The 19,535-nt window shown below is 56.3% G+C and overlaps 1 protein-coding gene across 8 annotated transcripts in view; it reads left to right on the top strand.

The window, feature by feature from the left end:
• Window positions 1–19,535, top strand: part of CACNA1I (calcium voltage-gated channel subunit alpha1 I) — a 117,187-nt gene that overhangs the window by 47,579 nt on the left and 50,073 nt on the right. For all 8 annotated transcript variants that reach the window (XM_060306839.1, XM_060306843.1, XM_060306838.1 and 5 more), the window contains 2 exons: window positions 1,021–1,118; window positions 15,490–15,649. In XM_060306839.1, coding sequence (XP_060162822.1) covers window positions 1,021–1,118; window positions 15,490–15,649 — 258 coding nt within the window. The remainder of the gene's footprint in view (window positions 1–1,020; window positions 1,119–15,489; window positions 15,650–19,535) is intronic.

Raw genomic sequence — 19,535 nt, 5'->3', positions numbered from 1 at the left:
GAGGGCTCCAGTGCTGTCTTTGCTTTTCGGTCTCTCCGCTGCCTGAGTGCGGACGCCTGAGGGTAGGGGCCGGTCTGAGTCAGCACCTAGACTGGCCTGGTTCATCATGGACACAGGTGTGGAGAAACTTCCAGGACTCCAGGGGCATCTGCACAGAACCTGAGGAAGGTTTCAATGGACAGAGATGATGGAGGTGTTGCAGGCAGAAGGGACAGTGGGAGAAAGGCCGGGAGTGGGCCCTGCGAGGCTGGAGCCGGCCGCCTTGCGTGCCCAGGAGAGGGGTTATTACTGCAGACCAAGTACAGTTTGCGCCTGGCCTCGTTGAGCCGGCAGCGGAGCTGGGAGTTGGGGAGTGGGGGATGGGTGTGAGGGGGTGGAGGGGGGCAGAACTGGTGTGACTCCTGGCTTGAGCCTCTACCCGTTTGCTGGGTGACCTGGGACATGTGATGTCACCTCTCTTACAGCCTCATCTCTTCATAAATCTGGGCGTCTAACCCTGGCTTGGGGGGCCCCTGGGGGCTTGGGGAGACGGAGGGACTGGGGCTCCACTCCGGCCTCTGCCCTCAGCAAAATCTTCGCAGACGCTGCTGCTGCTGTGACTGTGATGTCCAGTCACCGTCTGGGCTCAGCCTGGGGGCCTCTCGGCAGTTCCTCCGTGCTCCCCTCTGAGGAATGGGGCGAATCCTCCCTGTTTCAGAGGCTGCCCTGGAAGCGGGGGCAGGAGCCGCCTGGCACAGTGCTGGGTATGCGGTGGGGCCGCAGGGTCTCTGCCCCTCCATTCCCTCTGCCCCTGGCCGCATCTACCGGGACCCTCAGGGCAGTCCAGTGGGTCACCTGCGCTGCTTACAGAGAAGGAGACGGGCCCAAGGAGACAGCCCAAGGCCAGAGGGCTGACTGGGGCTTAGCCGGGTTTCTGACCACTTTTCTTACCCTGTCCAGGCAGGCGTGGGCGTGGCTGGCCCGGCCGTGGCCCTGCTGTCCCTGTGCTCTGGGCCTCACTCTTCTCCCCTCTCTTTGCAGGATGGTCGAGTACTCCCTGGACCTCCAGAACATCAACCTGTCGGCCATCCGCACCGTGCGTGTCCTGAGGCCCCTCAAAGCCATCAACCGTGTGCCCAGTGAGTTGGTGCCCCCTGCCCTGCCCCAGGGCACTCACTCACTCAGCAGAGACTGACCGGCATCTCCCCATGCCAGGTCTGTGCTGGGCACGGGATCCTTCAGTGACTGGACAGATGTGGGCCCTGCTGCCAGGGGTTCACGGGGCACTATTTGGGCCTGAAGATGTTGGAAGGTGGCCCTGGCGCCTCTGGGTCCCAAAAGGACTCAGACTGCAGCAAATACTGGCTTTTTAGGGACAAGGTTCCTTGTGGGGGGGACTATCAAGGTGGCAGGTGTGTGAAAAGAAGCTGCTTGGTTTGAGGGAGGGCGTCTTGCAGCATTCCACTGGGGAGGGGCTCCCAGACCCCCCACTTGTGCCGACTTGGAGCTCGAGCTCCCGACCCACCCACTGACCCCCTCCATAGGTTCATCCCCCACAGGTCCATCCACCCACTCCCCCATCTGACCGGCTGCCCATCCATCTGTCCGCCCACCTAGTATTGAGAGAGGTTATCTGATAACAAAAACCCCTGACACCTGCCCAGAATCATCCAGCTTTCAAAGCTTTTCATCTCTGTGATTTCTTCGGAGCCTTGCAGTCCCCCTGGCGGGAGGGGGGTTAGTCTCATGAAAAACTGAGATGAAAAAACTGAGACTTGGAGACTTGAGGTTACTTGCCCAGGAGGTCTCCTGACTCTTTCCACTGCCCTGTGTCTCGAATGGGATGGGGATCTAGGGAAGGAGAGGGGGAGGGCCCTGCCTGCAGGGGGCTTCAGGCCTGATGGGGAAGGTCAGGAACTTTTAGGAGCATCTACTCACTTCCTGTGTGCCAGGCTCTTGACATGCCGCTGGCTGACTTAACCCTCTGAACAACCTATGTGAGGCTCAGAGAGGTTAAGTGGCTTGCATAAGGTCACACAGCAATTCAGGGGCAAGGCAGGGATCTGAGCAGAGTTATGTCTGTCCTAAGCCCAGCTCTTTCCCTGGCTCTGTCTGACCCCTTGCTTCTCTTCCCTGCCTGAGCCTCAGTTTCCCAATCTGCAGAAGGTGAGAGGGCTCCTGGCACCTCGTCCTCCTCCACAGTCACCACTGACCCCACTCTGCCAATACCCAGGCTTGGGGCCTTGGGGGTCCCTGCCACTCGCCCTGCCCACCTCTCTGCAGCCGTCCGCTGTGAGTGCCTGTGGGGCCAGCCTGACTCTGGGCTCACAGAGCGTGTTGGTCAGCCCGCACAGGCCTGGCTGGGCAGTGGAGGCTGTGCTCTGGGATATTTGTGGAGCAAGGTGACCTGGGAGGGCAGGTTGGCACAGGTTGGGTGAATTACATAGGGGGTCCTGGAGTGCTGGAGTCTCAAGGTCGCATATACAAGGTCACCTCCCCACACATGAGCCTTGACGTGATGGGAAACTCCAGGGGCCCCTGAGAGTTGCTGTGAAGGTCCTGGGGGGGGGTTGAGAGATGGGGGTGGGGCTGGGGGTGAGCGGTGAGAACCAAAGCTGTGGGGGGGGGAGGGGCAGTTCAGCTATATCACCTTTGCCCCTCCCACTGTCCTGGGGAGACTCCCTCGGGGGCAGGGAAGGGACATCCAGAGAGGCCATCCTAGGTGGCAGACTGTCTCTGTCCTTCCCACTTGCCACCAAGCCTAGAAGTCTCCTTAAAGATTAACTTGTTCAAAACCATCTTTACCCCTTTTAACAAGTGTGGAGAATGAGACCCAGAGAGGGCCATGACCAGCCCAAGGTCACACAGCAGGTTAGTGGGAGGGACTAAACTGGAGCCTGTTTCTAACCAGCCCACCTTGCCCAGGGGTGCATGTTCCTCTCTCTCAGGCGCCACCTCCTACTGGGAAACTGACCACAAGGCAGACTTTGTTCCCTCAGCGCCCAGAACTATGCCTGGTGTGTGGAAAGCGCTCAGTAAATAGGTGTGAAGTGGACCCGCTGGCCAAGTTTATCGAGTAGCTGTTCTGTGCAGTCAGTGCTCAGACGGAGGGGTGCCAGGCATGTGGAGCTTATGGGGGTGCAGGGAGGGGCAGAGTGGGGGGCACTGGGGGTCTGAGGTGGAGTCAGCTGAGACCCAGCAGAGCGTGGGGATTGACCTGGCAAGGGAGTGTTTTAGAAACGCCTGGCAGAAGTGGAGTGGACACAGAGGATTGCTCTGGTAGTGTGGGTGAGCCGTGCCCGGGCCAGGCAGGGTGGAGAGGAGCAGGTGGGCAGAAGCCCTGGTCCCCACCCTGGATAGTCACGGAGGAAGCCCAGCGTCTGGCCTGGGCAACCTCAGCAGGGAAGGCACAGGGCAGGGGCCGCATCTTTCCTGGGCGCCCCCTTTGTGCTCCCCATTTCTGTTCCAGGGGAAGGCAGGGGTTGCCCTCAGGAAGCAGCCACCGTGTGGCCACTGTCACGCTCCTAGCCATGCAGCCCACAGGCCCGGTACCCTTTCCAGAGATGCGGGTGCCTGTGCCGGGGTCACACAGGGGCGTTTGTACACGATCCTGCGTTCTGCGTCCCCCGTCAGGTCTCGGGATCTGACAGGCATGGGAGCAGCGACGTGACAGGACATTTCAGAAGAGATGGTCTGGGTGGGGGCAGACAGGATACACACACAGGGTATGGGCCTCTCTCTCCGGGTGGGTTTCTGTACACCTGTGCGCGTGTGTGTGCGCGTGTGGGTGTGAGGGTCTCTGTATCTATGAGAGACCATGTGCTGTATGTATATGTGTGTGCACGTGTGCGGGGTGTGGGCCCACGTGCCTCTCCTCCCTGCCCTTTTCGCCCTCTCTCGCTGCCCGCGTGAGGAGCTCATTTGCAGCTCCTGGCTGTAGGGGTCACTTCCAGGTCCCCAGAGCCAGTCCGTTCACTTCTCTGGAGAAGGGCGGGGCTGGGCCCTGCGCTCCTGGAGGTTCCGATTTTGGAGGCTGGGTAGCCCCAAGGGCCCAGAGAGGAGCTCGGCTCTTTCCTTAGGGGCCTCTTTCCTTCTAATAGGCTTCACTGGGAGGCCCAGGGTGGCCTGAGGTGGGCAGTTCTGTTTCCACTCCGAGCTGATTCTGCCTCTCAGCTGACAGACGAATCTCGAATCTTGCTTTCTCAGAACCTGGAGGCACAGCGCTCCAGGATCCAAAATATAACCGATGCGCCCCCCTGGAAAGGGACCTTAAGATAAATCCGTCTTCATGAGCACCTTGATTAACAGGAGCCTCAGGCTGTTGGAGCAGGTCCTCTGATCCAGACCCTCATTTACAGAAGGGGCAGCGTCCTTCCCAGGTGCCAGGAGCTCTGCCCAGGGTCACTGGGGAATGAGCGGCATGGGGGGCGGGGCACAGAGTCTTAGAAGTGTCTCTTCGAGAAGTTTGGTTGGTTGCCTTCTTTTTTCTTAGATGTTTCCATGAACATTCCAGGTCCTCCCATTTACTTATCTTTAGAGCCGCTTCTGCCCTAGGACTCCTTCTTTTCAACAATAGCCTGTAGCTTTCCATTTGGCCACTAGATGGCAGGCTAGAGAATTGGGACTAGGCAAAGTGAAATTATGGGTTATCAATTGCAAAGCTGTGGAGAGGGGGGTGGCTGCCTGTAGTTTAAAAAGTAGTTTAAAAACACGACCAACGAGGAAGACTCAGTTGGGTTGTCAGGGAATGTAATTTCTACTTCTTAGCTCTGCAGGGAGCCTGCTGTGTGACCTGGGAAGCCCCTGGGTGTCTCTGGGCCTCAGTTTCCCTATTTGCACAAAGGAGGAGGAGGAACTGATTAGATGTGTGGTTCTGACTTTGTCCAGGATGGTTGGGGCACCTGGGAGTCGTGGTGCTCTTTACAGAACCTCGTTAAAAATATGTCCCTCCACTCTACTCCTGCCAGGTCTGTCCTGGCCACTGAACCATTGGTGGATAAAGGGCAGGAGATAGTGCATGGGAGGAGGTTAGGGAGGGAGGGAAGAAGCACTAGACTGCCAGTCAGGAGGCTGGGTTCTGGTTCCTCGCTGTGTGACCTTTCATAAGTTGCTATCCCTTTCTGGGCCTTGGCAAGATGGGGCTGGATTATCTCTGAAAGCGCCCCCTCCTGGCACCAGCGGACTCCAGGCCTCACCCAGCCTATACACCCCCCAATCAGCTGCAGTGCCTCCCAAAGCCCATTGGCCAAGCCATTTAAATATGAAAAGTGCTTTTTTCTCCAGTAAGAAACTAGGGCAGTTACTGCTAAAGCCTGAGCCGGCTGAGTCTGAGCTGCTGGCCCACATCTGCACTCTGCCACTGCACACCCCTGCCCAGCCTGTGGAGGGGGTTGGGAGGGAGGCCTGGGGAGCTCAGGGGCAGCTGCTGGGGTTGCTGATTCTCGCCTGGGCCCCTGCCCCCTTCCTGGAGCCCAGTCCAACTAACAACCCCTGGGTCAGCAAGAAGCCACCTCTGTGCAGGGGCCTCTGGGATGGGGCTGGGCTGGGCAGGGCCCAGGGACAGGGAGGCAGAGCTGACAGTGCTGTGGGTGAGGCTCCTGTCCGGCCCCAGCTGCAGGCAGGACTGGAGACTTACTCTGTGCTGACAGGCCCCGGTTCTAGTTCTTTCACCTGCCTGTTGTGGGACGCTGGGCCTCTATTTCTCCAACGATAAGATGGGGTTAATAATAGCAATTTCCATATGGTTTTGTAAGGATGAAATGCCCTCAGGTGTGTAGAGAGCTTAGCACGGAGCCTTGTATGCAGTAAGTGGCCAACAGGTGCTACTATTATGAAGAAGGTGCTGGGAGCATTGGGGGTGGAAGGTGGGGGCGTCAGGACCTCTTTGCAGAAGCTGGTTTTGGAAGATGCTCAACAAGGACACAGAGGGCTGGGGAGGGTGGTCCCTGCAGACGGAGTGGAATTGCATGTGCCAAGGTGGAGAGCAGGAGCTGTCCTGGGAACAGTGGGGCTGGGCAGAGGACTGCGTGTCATGGGGAGGTGGAAGGTGAGCATTCCACATCTTCTAGGGATTTCCTAATAAAGATAAATGGCTAAAATTTATCAGATGCTTTACATGGGCTGTATCATTTCACCTTCATAACAGCCCTAGGATGTTGGTACCATTGTGATGCCCACTTTACAAATGGGGAAACTGAGTCAGAGAGAGGTTGAGTAACCTGCCCAAGGCCACACAGCTGGCCAGAGCTTTTTGCTCCTTTTCACAACCTCCTTCCTTTCCTTTTAGTGTGTAGCCATCTCAGCCGCCCACTCCATCTGCAGGGCATCAGGAAAGACCCCTGCCCACATCCAAGGTCAAAGTAGAAAGGCCCCGTGGGCTGAAGTAATGCCCTCAAGGCCCCTTCTCTTCCCATCTACCCCCAAGTTTGGTGTGCCCCAGACCTCCGAACGCCTTTCACTGTCAGGGTGCAGAGTTCTCGTGGTGCCAGGCCCCAAGCAGCCCGAGGGGGATGAGTCAGGGCAGGAAGGAGGATGGCACAATGGTTAGTGCAGAGCGTGGTGTCTGAGTCACCCTGCCAGCATTCAAAGCTTGGTCCTGTGTTAATTAGCTGCAGGACCTGGGGGAAGATTCTTCTTTTGTTTCGGACCCCTGTCTGCACAAGGGGGATGGCACACAGCACCATCATGTGGGTTAATCTGCAGTGCCAGGTGTGGAACATGTGCCCTGTGAACTGCCCCATCCCTGCCCTTTTCACAGAGGGAGGGTCCCAGTGTTGAGGCTACCGACTGCTGCATCCAGAGCAGTTAGACCAGCGTTTGTGCCTGGGATCTTGGCCAGTGGCTCCACCTCTCGGACCTCAGTTTCTCCATCCATAAAATGGGGTCTCAGCCCTTCCTCGCTAGGCTGTGGGGCAGCAAAACATCCTTATGACATCTGCTCCTAGAAGGTGCCCAGGGAAGGTGCAAACACCGTACGTTGATCACGTGGGGGTCTCATACTCCGCATCTATTGGCGGTGGGGCTGGGGGACCTTGAAACAGAGCTTGCATGAGAATCTCAGCACTTCCACTCTGTACGTGTGTTTAATGGGACTTGGGGTGCAGGACCTTGGACTTCAGACTGTCCTTGGATCCCACAAGGGTCCCCCAGCTGCCCTGAGGAAGAAAGGTCTGGAAGCCCCCAAGGAAGGAGGGGAAGGGAGGAGGAAGGTGGGGAGAGAAGAGAGAAGAGGCAGTGGAGGGGCCTGATTTCCCCAGGGCTGCTGCCTTTCAGAAGAGGTGGGGGTGGGCGGGAGAGCATCTGGCCAGAACATCTGATGAGAACCTGGCTTGCGAACAGTAAAGAGCAGCCGGGACTGTGAGAGGAGAGATGCTTGGGGTGGGGGTGGGGTGAAGGTACCCCCCGCCCCCCGCCCCCTACCGCCACCTCCTCCGCTGGGGTCAAGTTCTGTTCTGCAAATCAGGAAGGAGTGATTCGTGGACAGGACACAAGATGAAGGGAGAGAGGCACTGTGTATGCATTCATTCATCCAATCATCCAATCATCCGTTCACCCAAAGTAGCATCCACTAAGGGGCAATGGGGCCGGGCCTTGGGTCAGCTGTGGGGTCACAGAGAAGACGCAGATGCAGCCCCGTCTCTGCAGGCAGACACTCAAGCCAGGAGCTCTGGGCGGGGGACGTGTGCTCTAATGGAAGCATCAGGGCCGAGGGGAAGGGCCACTAACGACGTACTTTGAGGAGGCTTCAGACAGGAGGGGGCGCAGGACGTTTGAAGAAGGAGTAAAAGGGCAGGAAGGTACCCAGTGGGGGGGTACCTTCAGTGGCACAGGACCAGGCCCACCCTCTAGGGAGTGAGCCCTGACAGCCTTGGGGAGGAAACCAAGGCCTCCCCTGAGGTGGAGGGTGCAGGGCTGCAGACTCCTTGCTGGGGATTGTCTCTTATCTCAGGAGTGGGCACTGAGGGCCCTCTTCAGCCCACAGGCCCCTCCCAGGCTGGGCTGGGGCCAGTAGCTGTGTCCTCGGCAGCCCAGCCGTATGCTGCCTGGCCCGGCCTCCCGGTACCCACTGTGCCCCTGATTAGTTGGCACTGGCCATGGCAGGGGCAGCACACGGCCTCTCCCGGCTGCTCAGCGCCCTCCGCTGACCTGGCCAGACCAGGGAGAGAGGGGAGCCCCCAGGCCGAGCACAGCCTCGGCGCCCCTTGCCCCGGGCCTGGCAGAGCGGCCCCGCTAATGTGGGCTGACAGTTCCTGTCTGCAGAGAGCACCCCGGACCCCCAGGGGAGATGCCTGTCAGGAAGCACACCCCCGTCTTCCTCCTGGCCCCCTACGGCCACCAGGGCCCTCTGCCTCGCTGCTGCCCAGCTTTCCTTAGGGCGGAGGGTCTGGTCTGGGGGGTCCCCGGCGAGAAGGGGTGAAAAGGTTGAGCAGCTCCATCAGTTTGCCCATCTGTCATCCATCTCCCCCAGCTCCTGGCTTTAAATGCTACCTAGAGACCATTTCTACCCTGATGCCACCCACGTGACGCTCCAGGCCGTACTTCTCTCTCCTGAACCCCGGACCCTGAGATCTTACGAAGCAACTTCACATGGGTGTACACCACGCACCCCAGACCCCACCCATCCCCGCGGACCCCCATCTTCACTGAGGGCTGCTCCGTGCCTCTAGTCTCAGGCCCCCAGCCTCGGAGATGCCTGGGTTCCTCTCTACCGCCCGCATCCACACCCCACCCCTCGGCTCAACCTTCAAGAGGTTTCCTGAGCCCAGCCACGACCCCCTCCACTGCCACGTCAGGACCAGCCACTTCTGCATCATCAGGATGGCAGGTGAGCAGTGGCTGGGCCGGGCCAGGCAGGGTGGAGAGGACAGGTGGGCAGAAGCCCTGGTCCCTACCCTGGAGAGTCACGGAGGAAGCCCAGCGTCTGGCCCAGGCAATCTCAGCAGGGAGGGCACCGGGCAGAGGCCGAATCTCTCCTGGGCGCCCCCTCAGTGCTCCCCATTTCTGTCCCAGGGGAAGGCAGGGGCTGCCCTCGGGAAACAGCCACCATGTGGCCACTGCCACCCTCCTGGCCATGCAGCCCACAGGCCCGGTACCCTTTCCAGAGATGCGTCCGCATGTGCCAGGGTCACACAGGTGTGTTTGTAGACCATCTTGCAGGCTGGCGCCTCCTAACGGGCCTCCTTCCTCCTCCCTGGCCCACACCGTCCATTTTCTCCCCAGCAGCTGGGAGACCATGTCTCTCTTCTGCCCACAACACTCAGAGCGAGTCGAAGCCAGAGTTTCACATTCACTTGCAGGCAGCCCCGTTTCCCTCCCGTCTGTGCCCTGGCTGTTCCCTCTGCCTGGAGAGCTCTTCCCCCAGCTGTGCACACAATTGCTCTACGCATCTTGCTGGTGTGGCCTTTCCTGGCCCCCATTTTATACCAGCCTGACCCCCGGCCCCAGCCCGGCCCTCCCCATCTCCTCCCCCATTCTACTTCTTGTGTTCGTAGCACTTAACCACCCAACAAATGAGGAAATGTACTTACTTATTACGTTTGCTGTTTCTCTGTCTCTCCCTACCCCTACCTAGAATGTGTGCTTCACAAGGGCAGGGGATTTGGGGTGTGTGTGCGTGTGTGTGTGGGTGTATTTCTGTGTTTTAGGCCGTGCCGTGTGGTGTGCGGGATCCTAGTTCCAGGACCAGGGGTGGAACCCTTGCCCCCTGCAGTGGAAGCTAGGAGTCTTAACCACTGGACTTCCAGGGAAGTCCCTTTTGTGTGTTTTTTTAAACGGATGCATCCTTAGAGCTTAAAACAGTGCCTGGCACGTAGTAGGCCCTCACTAAACGCTTGTTGAAATGATCCGTCCACTCGGCCATCACTCCTACATTCGTTCAAGCTGCCCTCCTCAGAGGGGCCACTCTGTGCCAGGCCCTGGGCTGGGTCGGAGGATGCGGAACACCCCGGTGGGCCTTGCCCTCCTGGTTTCCGGCGGGGAGAGGAGGGCAGAGCTGCGATGAAGGCCGACAGCGTAACAAGCGCTGTGACGGAGGGAGGATGGGGCTGTGGCAGCTCATTGCGGGAGCACGAGCTCAGCCTGGGGACCAGAAGAGGCGACCACGCAGCTGAGTTTTAAAAATGGTGGAGAGATGGACTTCTGGGCGACTTTGAGGGCCCGGCGGTGACCCAGAATCTGGGCTTTCCAGGGACTGGAAGTGGGTCAGTCTGGCTCCAGCATGGACCCCGTCCTGCCGTGGGAAGTGCCCCTGGCGTTGCCCCCAGCAGCACAATAGCAAAGGACCCCTTGTGGCAGAGAGTGGGGGGCGGTGTGAGTGGGGGCAGAGTGTGCGGAGGTGGGGAGCCAGGGCGCCGGGCGCGTCTGCTGTCTGGCTGGAGCAGCGGGTTCAGGTGTGGCGTGGAGGGCGTGGGGGGCGAGGCTTGGGAGATAGACTGGAGCCAGGCTGTGGGGGCCTGTGAAGGGGGGATGGGGGCAGTTGGGATGAAGATTTACACTTTCCCCACGGGGGTGGCTGGGCTGCTGGAGGCTTCTAACTTTGGGGGCACCCCACTCGGAGGTGTCCTGGCCTTGGGGTGTTTCTGAGGCTGGACAGGAACCCCCGTCCTCTTCTGTAGATGAGGCCTCTGGGCCCCAGAGAGGGCAAACTGTTTCAAGGACGCCCAGCCAGGACTGGGGCCCAGATGTCCTGCTGTGGGTTGATGCCCTGCGTGCTCATCAGGGCAGGGGCTACATTGAATGTTCTGAGGACTCCGGGGTCCTCTTTCCCTTCTTAACTAGGGAAGCAGGGCCCTCAACCACGCTCGTGGGTCGCCTGCAGCCTGCCCTCACCCAGGCACACCTGGTCCCCACCCCAGGCTGAAGGCCTCAAAAGTCACACTAAGAGAGCAGAACCAGGCAAGCTCATCCTGAGAGAGGAAAAAGGAGAGCCATGGGGGAACTAGATGCAGAAAGCCTTCCTAAGTATCTGGGAGTGAGAATCAGAGAAGACTGCCTGGAGGAGGAGGCTTTGGCTGGGGGACGGTTTGGAGGGAGACGAGCAGGAAGGATGGTCCGAGGCAGATGGTGATGGGTCTTAAAGGCAGTCTCTCTCTGTCTCTCTTTCTCTCCATCTCTGTTCTGTCTACAGTTCTCTCTCTGTTTCACTTTCTGTCTGTCTCTCTCTCTCTCCTGTACACAGTGCCAGGGGAAATGAGGGCAGAGTGGAACCATCGGATTTGCCTTAGCTAATTACTTACTTGACCATGGGCATAAAAGGAGGATTAGCTGGGCTCTCACGGGGTCCTCCCGGGCTCCCTAATCGCGTAGCCCCTGTTTCCTGGCATGGAAGTGATGAACTCGTTCTGAGCCCCTAATTAGCTAATTATGTGGTGGCTCTGTGGCCCTGGGACTCCCCGGGCCCCAGGGGGGCTGTGAAGTGAGCTGCGGCCCAGCTCAGCAGAGGGTGGCAGGAGGGGAGGAGGGACCGGGCTGCCATTCAGGGAAGCCAGCCTGGCAGGTTCTCAGGAGCGTTTCAGAATTTCAATGTCCTGGAGAACTGAGAAATGTAATTAACTGAGCAACACAGGCTGGGCCCGGGGAGCAGACACGGAGAAGCGGGCTGGGATGGTGAGGAGCTGCCTCCTCCAGGCCTTTCTGATCTCACCCCTTCTCACAGCTGCCACCTGGCCCTCCGTGCTTGCCTCCTGCCTCTGTCCTGTCCTCCAGGATTACTCCTTCCCCTTTAAAGCCCAGAGCTGACCAAGCGCTCGCCCTGTTTAGAAATCTGCCCATGGACCACCCTGACCAGCCACCTAACAGAGAGCCCCGCCCTCCTTAGACCCCCAAGCACAGTCTGGATGCCCTCTCTGAACGGTCACCCCTCTGCGACTTTGCCACAGCTCCCGGCATCCTGCAGGGCCCAGCTCGAGTCAGCCCCTCCAGGAATGGGCCTGGAGCTGCCCTCACTGCCCAGGCATGGTCCGTTTCCCCAACACTGTGGTCCCCTGACCCCCTGCTGGTAGACTGCAAGCTCTACCAGCAGGGGTAAAAAATGAGGGCGTAAAAAAATGAGGATTTTGGTTTCCCCATGTGCCCAGCACCGTGCCTCATATGCAACAGTATTTATAAGTGTTTGATGAGTGAATGAATGATGGGGCATCAGAAAGGCCTGCAACTGAATTAACATTTGGATGGACTGCAGGGTGCTTGCTCTGTTTTCTCGCTTCCCTCTTCTGCACACCCCCTGGCTACCCTGCAGTGGCGGGGGGCAGACGTGGCGAGGTGGGGTATTGAGCCTTCACTCACCCTGGCTTGCTCTCAATTGGAGAGCAGGAGCTTACAAAGGAGCCCCACTGCCTTTCCCAAGAGGAGGCTGACCTAGTTTTGTGGGGAGGGAGGATGGGGGTGGGCATTAATTATTGATTGGAAATCACTCCATACAGAGCTTGTGATGCAAATCTCAAATAACTACCCTCATGAATAACCACCTCAGGGGCTTCCCTGGTGGCGCAGTGGTTGAGAGTCTGCCTGCCGATGCAGGGGACGCGGGTTCGTTCCCCGGTCCGGGAGGATCCCACATGCCGCGGAGCGGCTGGGCCCGTGAGCCATGGCCGCTGAGCCTGCGTGTCCGGAGCCTGTGCTCCGCAACGGGAGAGGCCACAACAGTGAGAGGCCCGCGTACCGCAAAAAAAAAAAAAAAAACCCCAAAAAACAAAAAAAAAACTACCTCAGCCATCACTCCTGGAATAAATAAAAATCTGGACAGGGCCACTGTTCTCCTTGTCACCATCCTTCCATCCTCCCCTCTCCAATATTCCACTCCCTCCCTATGACTTAGCACATCATTCATTCACAAGCAGTCATTCAATAAATGAGCCTCTGCTCTGGGCCAGGACCTGCTGGGTTCCAAGAACACTGAGGTGACATAGACACAGGCCCTGCCCCCAGGAGGTTAGAGCCAAGTGGAAGAGACAGGAGGGTAAACAGATGACTACACACTAGGGTTAGAAGAAGATTGGATGTTGATGTAAATGGTACCTCCAAGGTTGTGCAACCTGCACAACTGTCCATCCTAGGCTGGGTCAGAGATGCTGAGGTTGCCCAGAACAGAAGAGAGGGAGAGGGGCTTAGAAAGGGTATGGGAAGTCTTCACAGAGAGAAAGCAGACCCTTAACTGAGATGTGGTGGCTGAATAGAGGTTTGCCAGGCACAAGAGAGGCAGAAGAGTGTTCTAGAAAGAGGGGACAGCATGAATAAAAAAGCATGGAGGTGTGAAATCCCATGGTAGCTTTATGGAACTTTAAATAATTTGATATTGCTAGACATAGCATGCACACTGGGGACGGAGGGAGGCAGAGAGGAAGATGAGGCTACAGAGGTAGGCAGGGTTCACAGGAATCACAGGATCTTGGGGGGGGGTGCGCTCAAGGGTGACCCACCAGCTCTTGACACTCTTTGGGGCCACAGACACTTGCGTGGACCTTCTTCCCAGAAAAATTCATGGCATCATACTTGCATACTTTACAGCAATTCCATAAGGTTCATGGACCTTCCGTAGTCCTTCCACGGACCTCCCCCAACCTGCCAGGGGTCCACAAACCACAGCTTCTGTAACTGATAAGAATGCCAGCACTTTTCATACATAGTGATGACGTGCCCAGATTTGTGTTGTAGAGTGTGTTATCAGGAATCACTCCCTCTCTGTCCTGGGCTCTGCCTTCCTTGGGCTGGCTTCAACCCCAGGCAGGCATTATTCCCGGGAGGCAAATGGCCCCAGCAGCTCCAGGCTTAACTCCTCCCAGCTTGTAACCTCTGCAGAAAGAGAGCATCTCTTTTCCTGTAGTTCCAGCAGAAGTCTCAGTGCAGACTCTCATTGGTCCTGGATGGAGTCACGTGCCCATCCTGGACAAATCATTGAGGCTAGAGGAACAGGCTATGCTGATTGGCCAGGCCTAGGTCATGTGATCTCCATGTCAGCCCACCCAAACCACAGGACTGGAATGGGAGAATTGGTGCTGTTTTCATAGGACTGGGAAAGGGAGCTGGGCAGAACTACAGAGGTGACCCACCTGTCTGGGGCTTGCATTCCTGCGGATTCTCCAGTGACTCCTGAGGAGTCAGGAGGGAGTGGGTGACATGCAGACAGTTACTGAAGCTGTGCAGATGATGTCACCCAGACTTGGGAGAGCTGGGCCCTTTTCACAGCCGGGGTACTGAGCCCGCGGGGAGAGAGAGGGCACGGAGGGTGCAGATGGGTCAGCCCAGGGCAGGAGGGGCAGAAGGGAAGGATGGGGAGACAGACGTGAAGGGTGGTAAGTGTGTGGAGCAGTGCCGGAAGCTGAGCATCTCCACTTCCTCTGTGGGGCGGGAGCCCCGGAGTTTGCTGAGAGTTGGCTGTGGGCCCTGAGCTGGGGAATCTTTGCAGAGTGGTTGCTGTCTTCTTGGGCCCGTCTGCTGAGGGACCTTATCCTCCAAGAGGGGAAGGGACTGGTTCAGGTCCCACAGGTCCCAGAGGCTAGCAGGGTGAGGATTTGAACCCGAATCTCTCTAAATCTCTCTAAAGCTCTATGTGCTTTCCGCAGGCTTTCCCTACCTGAGGCATTTCAGGATGTCAGACCTCCCTAGGAGCACACGTTCTGCCCCCTTCCCATGCCTGCCTGAAGCCCGCTTCAGGTCACGCGTCGCCCTCCCTGGGGATGTCTGTCTCCACTCCCACTTCCCCACCTTCTGTTTTGCCTCTGCCTTGGGTTGTTCATCGCAGCCCTTTCTTAGGAAAGGAAGAGTCCTCTTCCTCTGGCATCAGGCCAGGTCTGAGTCCCTCGGCTGGCCAGGGTTCTTCTGTAGGTGGCTCTGAGAGGTCTGCCCGGTTCCATCATGCAGTGGGCGGGTCAGCAGGGTGGTTTTGGCTGGTACTGATGTGTCCTGGCAAGGTCAGGGAACCACTGACTGCCCCGGAGATGAAGGACACTTATTAGGCTCCTACTGTGCCCATTCTGGGTGGGTGCTGGGCATAGGGAGATGAGCTGGCCTCAGTCCTAGGCCTCCGGGTACTTGAGGGTTGTGGAAAGAGTGCTAACTTGGTGTCAGGACACCTGGTTTAAATCCAGACCCTGCTGCTTCCTATCTGTGTGACCTTGGGCGAGTAGCTTCAGTTCTAGGAACCTCCAGTTGCCTCTTCTATAAAATAGGGATAATATTACCACCCTCACGAAGGAGATCATATTTGTGCATTACCCAGAAGGGCGCTTGGCACATAAAAGGTGCTCCACAAATGCCTGCCTCTTCACCCAGAATCTAGTGTAAGTGTCATGGGGCCCAGAGCCATTTCCGTGGCCTCTGGGAGGAGGGGCAGGTACCAAGGAGGAAGTCTGTCTGGTGGCCACTGAGCAGGCTGAGGACAGTAAGGAGCCCCTGCCCACGTGTCCCGCCTCTCCTTTCACTGCCCCCTCTCTGTTCCTCTAACCCTGCTCTCCCTCTGTCCTCTCCGGGACCTCTGCCCCTGTCTGCCCATCCCTCCACCCTTCCCTCTCTCAGGTATGCGGATCCTGGTGAACCTGCTCCTGGACACGCTGCCCATGCTGGGGAATGTCCTCCTGCTCTGCTTCTTTGTCTTCTTCATCTTTGGCATCATCGGCGTGCAGCTCTGGGCGGGCCTGCTGCGCAACCGCTGCTTCCTGGAGGAGAACTTCACAATGTGAGTGCAGTCCCACCCCCACCCCGTACCCGCCTGCCCCGGGCTCCTGGCCAGCTTTAGCTGGGGCATCAGTGGCGCTGAATGTTTCAGGACTAGGAAGGTCTCCACATTGAGACCTGGTCCCGATCCTTATTTCCAGTGGTGCAGGGAGATTAAGGGATGTGCCCAGGTGAGTTGGTGGTAGGTCTCTCATGAATGGCTGGACACCAGAATGAGCACAGAAGTCCTCTGGGCTCTCAGAATTGGTATCAAAAAGTCCCAGCCCAAGATAGGCCCTTAGATGCTAATTCAGTACCTAGTGACTCTTAACTTAACACATAGTTTTAACTTACTTGGGAATTGGGACCAAAAGAGTGGAAGCAGCAAACGAGAAGGAGGTTGGGTAAGAGGAAAAAGGGCGGCTAAGATCCAAGCAGAAGTGGGGACAACAAGGAATAGAGACAGAAAACCTTCAAAGCAGACATGGAAACTGGCTTTCTAATTACAGCACAGACGCTCCTATCAGGGGCTCTGAGTCATCAGGGAAAGGTCAGCTCGCATTCGGCCCACTTGTGTCTAAAAGCAGTGGGGTGAGCAACTCCTCCGAGAGATGATTGTCCAAAGCTGTGTAAACAGAAATCAAGCTTTCGCTCTTGGAGGAGTTGCGTTGAGTTATCTGAGAAATGTGACATCTACAGAACCTCAGCGACGAGGGATAAGCAGCGTCTCTGAGTGTACATGCATGCCCATATGTGTTTGGACACGGCTATACTTTCATTTTGTTTCACTAATAGGCGTTAGTGCACTCCTGCTGTGTGCCAGGCCCCAGGGAGACTGAAGTAAAAAAGCGTTTTCATTCATCCTGTCACTCGACAAACTCATCCAAGTGGCAGCTCTTGCCAGCCCGTGCTCGGGCCGAGGGCACAGCAGAAGGACACGGCAGAGTTCCTGCCCCTGGGGAGCGAGGACTGCAGGAGGGACAGTTCTTGTCCCTGGGGACACTACACGGGCATGGGCTGGACCTCCCTCTTGGCCTGATTGTTGGTTGTGAGGGTGGAGCTAAGCTGGAGAGCCAGGGGGAAGCCTGGGGAAGGGGACTGACCCGCCCATCACTGTGGGGGAACAGTAGGGTACCTGGGTAGATCAGGGACGGGGCACCCTTGTGGGTAAGAGCCCTGTGGGGGGCAGGGGTGCCCTCACTGTGTCAGTCATTTGGAAGAGGTGGGCCCTGAGTCAGGGCCTGGGGCAGCAGGAGAGGAGGACCCTGCTTCTCCTGGTCTGGCCTTCAAAGATGGAGACGGGTAGGTATGAGCTCTCAGCTTTGGGTTCAGGTCTCATCCAGGCCCCTCCATGCCATATGGATCTTTCTCTAGGTCATTCCAACATGGCCGCTTTCTCATTATCCCAGCTCAGCCCTGATGTCGCCTTGTCCTGGAGGCCTTCCCTCACCATCCCCCTCCCCCAGACCCTCTATTGCCTTATCCTGCTTGATTTTCTTGGCACTATCTCTGTCTGCAATTATGTCACTTGTGCGTTTATTTTCTTGATTGTTGGGTATCTCTAGACCAGTTTATTTACTTGGTTAGCAAGGATGAAGCGCTTCTGTGTGACAGGGGCCGTGGAGGTGATGCTTGACTTTTGATCCCTTGTGGAGACCAGGAAACGGAGGCTGAGAGAGGAGAATCTTGCTCCAGGGCACCCAGCTTGGCGAAGTGAGAGGTAGAATTAGAACCTGGGTTCCCCTGACTCTAAAGCCCGCTGTGACTGCCCCGCGGGGAGTGTGCGCGAAGCATCCCTCCAGGCACATGAGCCCCTCAGGAGACCCCAGGTGGTCATTCGGAGTGTTCTTGATGAGCACAGAATCAGGACGATGTCACCCAGCTAGGAAGTGGCAGGGCCCGGAATCTGAGCCCTGGTCTGGTGTCCTCTGCAAAGCATCTGGTCCCTTCTTGCCGATTCTGTCTAGGCATTAATGCACACACACGACTATTTACACCCCAGACAGGTTTTAAAACTGAGAATGGCTCTGGCAGCATGTCTTGAGTGTGTTTTTCATCAGTGTTTCTTATTCCACGAATGAATAAGAAGCTGGCGAGCCAGCTTCTGTTGATGGACCTTGCGAGGTTTCCAAGTTTTTGCTCTTACGTACAAGCCTGCAGGGAGCATCGTGTATGCTTGCGATCTTTGTGATCAATGGCTAGACTCATAATGTCTAGTCAAATCAGAGATATTGCGGGTTTGGCTCCAGACCACCACAGTAAAGCGAGTCATACGACTTTCTTGGTTTCTCAGTGCATATTCTGTTCACACTACACTGTAGTCTATTGAGTGTGCAATAATATTAAAAAGAGAGCATACCCCAATTAAAAAGTACTTCATTACCAAAAGATGCTAGCCGTCATCTGAGTCTTCCGTAAGTTGTAATAGTAACAACAAAGATCACTGATCACAGATCACCACGACAAATATAATAATAATAAAAGTTTGAAATATTACAAGAATAATCAAAACGTGACAGAGACACAAAGTGAGCAAATGCTGTTGGAACAATGACGCCGACAGACGTGCTCGATACAGGGTTGCCACAAACCTTCAATTTGTAAGAAGTGCAATAAAGAAAAGCTCAAAAAAACCGAGGTATGCCCCTGTGTCCATTTTTTTAAAATACTTTTTTTGGTTAAGGTATAAATTACACTCAGTAGCAGGCACAGCTATTAAGTGCTCAGTGAGGTTTTAACCTGGGTTGCACATCACTGTAAATCTACCCTGAGAAACTCACTGTCCCCAGCAAGGCTCCCTCCTGCCCTTTCCCAGTCACCTTCCCCCTCACCCCGAAGTAGCAGCTATTCTGACCTCTATCACCATAGATTCCCTTTGCCTGTTTCTGAGGTTTCTTTAGATGGAATCATATAGGCCGTTACCTTTTGTGTCTGCATCTTTGTCTCAGTGTCTGTGAGGTTCATCCAAGTTGTTGCTTGTGTATTTCCTTTTTCATTTTTTTAAAAAAAATCATCTCTAGATTACTTATTTTTTTAAAAAAATATTTATTTATTTACTTATTTAGGCTGTGCCGGGTCTTAGTTGTGGCATGGGGGATCTTTGTTGTGGCATGCAGACTCTTAGTTGCAGCATGCATGCAGGATCTAGTTCCTTGATCAGGGGTCAAACCCGGCCCCATGCTTTGGGAGCGTGGAGTCTTACCCACTGGACCACCAGAGAAGTCCCTCCTTCTTTTTCACTGCTGTGAGGATTCTGCCGAGTGAATATACCACTATGTGTTTTTCCATTCTCCCGTTGATCTGGGCGGTTTCTGGTTCTTTGGCTCTATGACTGATGAATACTCTTGTCCATGTCTTTGGGTGGATATGGCCATTCCTTCTCTTGGGTAAATTCTCAGGGGTAGAATTGCTGGGTTAAGGGAGTGCATATGTTTATTGGCTTTAGTAGATTTTTTTTTTTTTTTGCGGTACGCGGGCCTCTCACTGTTGTGGCCTCTCCTGTTGCAGAGCACAGGCTCTGGACGCGCAGGCTCAGCGGCCATGGCTTACGGGCCCAGCCGCTCCGCGGCATGTGGGATCTTCCCGGACCGGGGCACGAACCCGTGTCCCCTGCGTCAGCAGGCGGACTCTCAACCACTGCGCCACCAGGGAAGCCCGGCTTTAGTAGATTTTGCCAAACTGTTTTCCAGGATGGTTGCACTAAATGTTCGCTAGCAAAGTCTAAGAGTTCCAGTTGCCCTACATCCTTCAGCAACATGTGGAATTGTCAGTCCTTTAATTTTTACTATTCTAGTGAGAGTGCAGAGGTGCCTTATTGTGGTTTTAATTTGAATTTCCCTGATGACTAGTGGTAATAAGCACCTTTCCGTGTGTTTATCAGCCATTGGTGTATCTCCTTGTGAAGTGTT

This window comes from Globicephala melas, chromosome 10, assembly GCF_963455315.2.
Source record: "Globicephala melas chromosome 10, mGloMel1.2, whole genome shotgun sequence".
NCBI classification, from domain to species: domain Eukaryota; kingdom Metazoa; phylum Chordata; class Mammalia; order Artiodactyla; family Delphinidae; genus Globicephala; species Globicephala melas.
The sequence above is the reverse complement of the archived record's forward strand: the minus strand, read 5'-3'. Positions and strand labels throughout refer to the sequence as shown.